Source organism: Olea europaea, unplaced genomic scaffold (assembly GCF_002742605.1).
Source record: "Olea europaea var. sylvestris unplaced genomic scaffold, O_europaea_v1 scaffold1704, whole genome shotgun sequence".
Lineage (NCBI taxonomy): Eukaryota > Viridiplantae > Streptophyta > Magnoliopsida > Lamiales > Oleaceae > Olea > Olea europaea.
In genome coordinates, this window is record NW_019234728.1 from 1 (window position 1) to 3,753 (window position 3,753).

General features: G+C 42.9%; 1 protein-coding gene across 1 annotated transcript; it reads left to right on the forward strand.

Moving 5' to 3' along the window:
* Nucleotides 1–335: 335 nt before the first annotated feature.
* Nucleotides 336–3,302, forward strand: LOC111377665. Its single transcript, XM_023000788.1, has 9 exons — nucleotides 336–527; nucleotides 918–973; nucleotides 1,205–1,531; nucleotides 1,637–1,738; nucleotides 1,808–2,050; nucleotides 2,144–2,534; nucleotides 2,640–2,705; nucleotides 2,823–2,943; nucleotides 3,121–3,302. The coding sequence occupies exons 1-9, from the start codon at nucleotides 336–338 to the stop codon at nucleotides 3,300–3,302; spliced, it is 1,680 nt and encodes a 559-aa protein (XP_022856556.1).
* The last annotated feature ends 451 nt before the right edge of the window (nucleotides 3,303–3,753 follow it).

The following is a 3,753-nucleotide window of genomic DNA, read 5'->3' on the forward strand; positions in this document are numbered from 1 at the left end:
ATCTTGGACATGGAAGAAGATAAAGATGTTCCACTCATTTTGGGGTGACCTTTCTTAGCCACTGGGAGAGCAATTGTAGATGTCCAGAAGGGGCAGCTGATATTAAGGCTGGTGACGAGCAAATCTCATTCAACGTGTTCAAAGCAATGAAATTCCCTACTGAGGCAGACAGTTGTTTCCAGATCGATGTAGTCGACCGAATAGTTCAAGACACATTTGGGCTACATCATCCTTCTGATGCATATGAGGCATGCATTGCACATTCACAATCCACCCATTCTGAATCAAGTGAGATTGAGACATGTGCTAGGTTTTGGGAGAGTAACCAGCCATATATGCGTAGATGCTACTATGAAGAGCTGGGAACTAGAACTGCAAAATCAGTGCCATCTATTGTGAAACCACCCAAATTGGAACTCAAACAACTGCCACCACATCTTCGATATGCGTACCTGGGGGAATCTTCTACACTACCTGTTATAATTTCAAGCACTGTCAATGAGGTAGAGGAAGAGAAACTACTTCAGGTGTTAAGGGAGAATAAAACAGCTATTGGATGGTCTATTGCAGATATAAAGGGGATCAGCCCATCCATATGCATGCATAAGATACTCATGGAAGAAAAATTTAAACCAAGCATTGATGGGCAGCGGAGATTGAATCCACACATGAAGGAAGTGGTTAGAGCTGAGGTATTGAAGTTGCTCGATGCAGGCATTATTTATCCAATATCAGATAGTGCATGGATCAGTGCAGTGCAAGTTGTTCCCAAGAAAGGAGGAATCACAGTGATAGAAAATGAGAGAAATGAGTTGATTCCTACACGGACGGTGACTGGATGGAGAGTGTGCATTGACTACCGTAAGGTTAACTCTGCTACTCGAAAGGATCACTTTCCATTACCGTTCATTGATCAGATGTTTGAGAGATTAGCAGGGCATTCGCACTACTATTTTCTAGATGGGTACTCCGGGTATAATCAAATTCCAGTGGCACCAGACGATCAGGAGAAGACCACTTTCACTTGCCCCTACAGTACCTTTGCATACAGAAGGATGCCATTTGGATTATGCAACGCTCCCGCTACCTTTCAGTGCTGCATGATGGCTATTTTTTCAGACATGATTGAGAAATACATCGAGGTATTCATGGATGACTTCTCTGTGTTTGGATCTTCATTTGATGAGTGCTTGGAGCATCTAAGTCTTGTGCTACAATGGTGTACGGAGACCAACTTGGTGTTGAATTGGGAGAAATGTCACTTTATGGTGCAAGAAGGTATCGTACTAGGGCACAAAATTTCAGCAAAGGGTATTGAAGTAGATAGGGCAAAGATTCAAGTGATCGAGAAGTTACCACCACCTACCTCAGCGAAGGGTGTTCGCAGTTTCCTTGGGCACGCTGGATTCTACAGAAGGCTTATCAATGATTTTTCAAAAATTACCAAACCTCTGTGCTATTTACTGATGAAAGAGTCCACATTTGAGTTTACTGATGAGTGTCTGCAGGCCTTTAATACTTTGAAAGAGAAGTTAACTTCAGCACCTGTAATTATCACATCGGATTGGAATCTGCCATTTGAATTAATGTGTGACGCCAGTGACTATGCTGTGGGAGCCGTGTTGGGTCAATGAAGGAAGAAAGTATTTCATGTGATCTACTATGCAAGTAAGACTTTGAACGATGCTCAGTTAAATTATGCCACTACGGAGAAAGAGCTTCTTGCTGTAGTCTATGCGTTTGACAAATTTCGATCATACCTTGTGGGGTCGAAGGTCATAGTCTACACAGATCATGCCGCCATCAGATACTTGATGGAGAAGAAGGATGCTAAGCCACGCCTCATCCGTTGGATATTGCTACTTCAAGAGTTTGACCTGGAAATCAAGGATAAGAAAGGCAGTGAAAACGTGGTAGCGGACCACCTATCTCGGCTTGAGGACACAGAACAGGAAGAGACAGTGGAAATAAACGAGATCTTCCCAGATGAGCAGATCTTTGGTGTGATGGAAGCACCCTGGTATGCAGACATAGTTAACTATTTAGCCAGGTCTATCATACCGCCAGATTACTCAAGTCACCAAAAGAAGAAATTCTTCGTGGAATTGAAGTACTACTTTTGGGAAGACCCCATTCTCTACAGGTGGGGGGCTGATCAAATCGTTCGGCGTTGTGTACCAGAGGAAGAGGTGCCTTTGATATTAGAGAACTGTCACTCGTCTATATATGCAGGGCATTTTGGTGCTTCTAAGACAGCGGCGAAAATTCTCCAATCAGGTTTTTACTGGCCCACACTCTTTAAGGATGTGTTTGAATTTGTAAAGAGGTGTGACCGATGTCAGCGCACGGATAACATCTCTAGAAGAAATGAGATGCCTTTGAGTAGTATCTTGGAGGTGGAATTATTTGATGTCTGGGGGATCGATTTCATGGGGCCATTCCTACCATCTTTTTCGAATCAATACGTTTTAGTGGCGATGGACTATGTCTCGAAGTGGGTTGAAGCGGTTGCATTGCCTACAAATGATGGGAAAGTGGTGATTGAGTTTGTGAAGAAGAATATTTTCACCCGGTTTGGGACACCGAGAGCCATAATCAGTGACGGGGGCGCACATTTCTGCAATCGTCAGTTCGAGCAGTTATTATCAAAATATGGCGTCAAGCACAGCATAGCCACCGCATATCATCCCCAAACCAGTGGACAGGTCTAAGTATCCAATAGGCAATTGAAGCGCATTTTGGAAGTCACAGTTAACTCATCACGAAAGGATTGGTCAAAGAAACTGGATGATGCCTTGTGGGCCTACAGGACTACATTCAAGACTCCTATAGGAATGTCTCCATATCAATTGGTTTTCGGGAAAGCATGCCATCTACCTCTTGAGATCGAACATCATGCTTACTGGGCGATGAAGAAGTTGAACATGGATTTGAAGGCTGCAGGTGAAAAACGGCTGTTACAACTGAATGAACTTGATGAACTCAGAATGGAAGCCTATGAGAACTCAAAGATCTACAAAGAGCGCACCAAGAAATGGCATGACATGCATATCCAGAGGCGTGACTTTCAAGTGGGGCAAAAAGTGTTACTGTATAACTCCAGACTTAAGCTGTTTCCAGGAAAATTGAGATCGAGATGGTCTGGTCCATACACCATTACACAAGTATTTCCACATGGGGCAATTGAGATCACTCACGACAGCAAGGGGACATTCAAAGTCAATGGACAGCGGTTGAAGCATTACTGGGGTGGTGATTTCTCAAAGGACAAGTCTACCGTCCAACTTGGATCACCAGAATGACGCATTACGGTAAAGTCGAGCTATCGACTATAACCTAGCGCTGAGTGGGAGGCAACCCACTGTATCCTTATTTTATTTTATTGCATTGCACTAGTTTAGGAATTTGTTTGAGTTTAATTTGTTTCTTAGGTCATCGATCATCTTTTGCATGATAGCCTAGGCACTACACGTTTAATGTTTCATGAATGGGTGCTAAATGACGTGTTTGGGTGTTCGAGTGTGTGTCACGCATTCCGATGTGCGGAGATGTTCATTTTGGTTAAGCTTTCAGAATGCGGGACAACAGTTAAAAAAAATTGACAAAAATGGCACTCGGTTTTTATTATTATTATTATTTTTTTATTCTATTATTTATAAAAAAAAAAAAATTTACCCAGTTTGGTTTATGCGGTCGCATAGACCAATACCGAAAGCCAAAGGGGGCTTTGGCTTTGCACTATGCGACCGCATA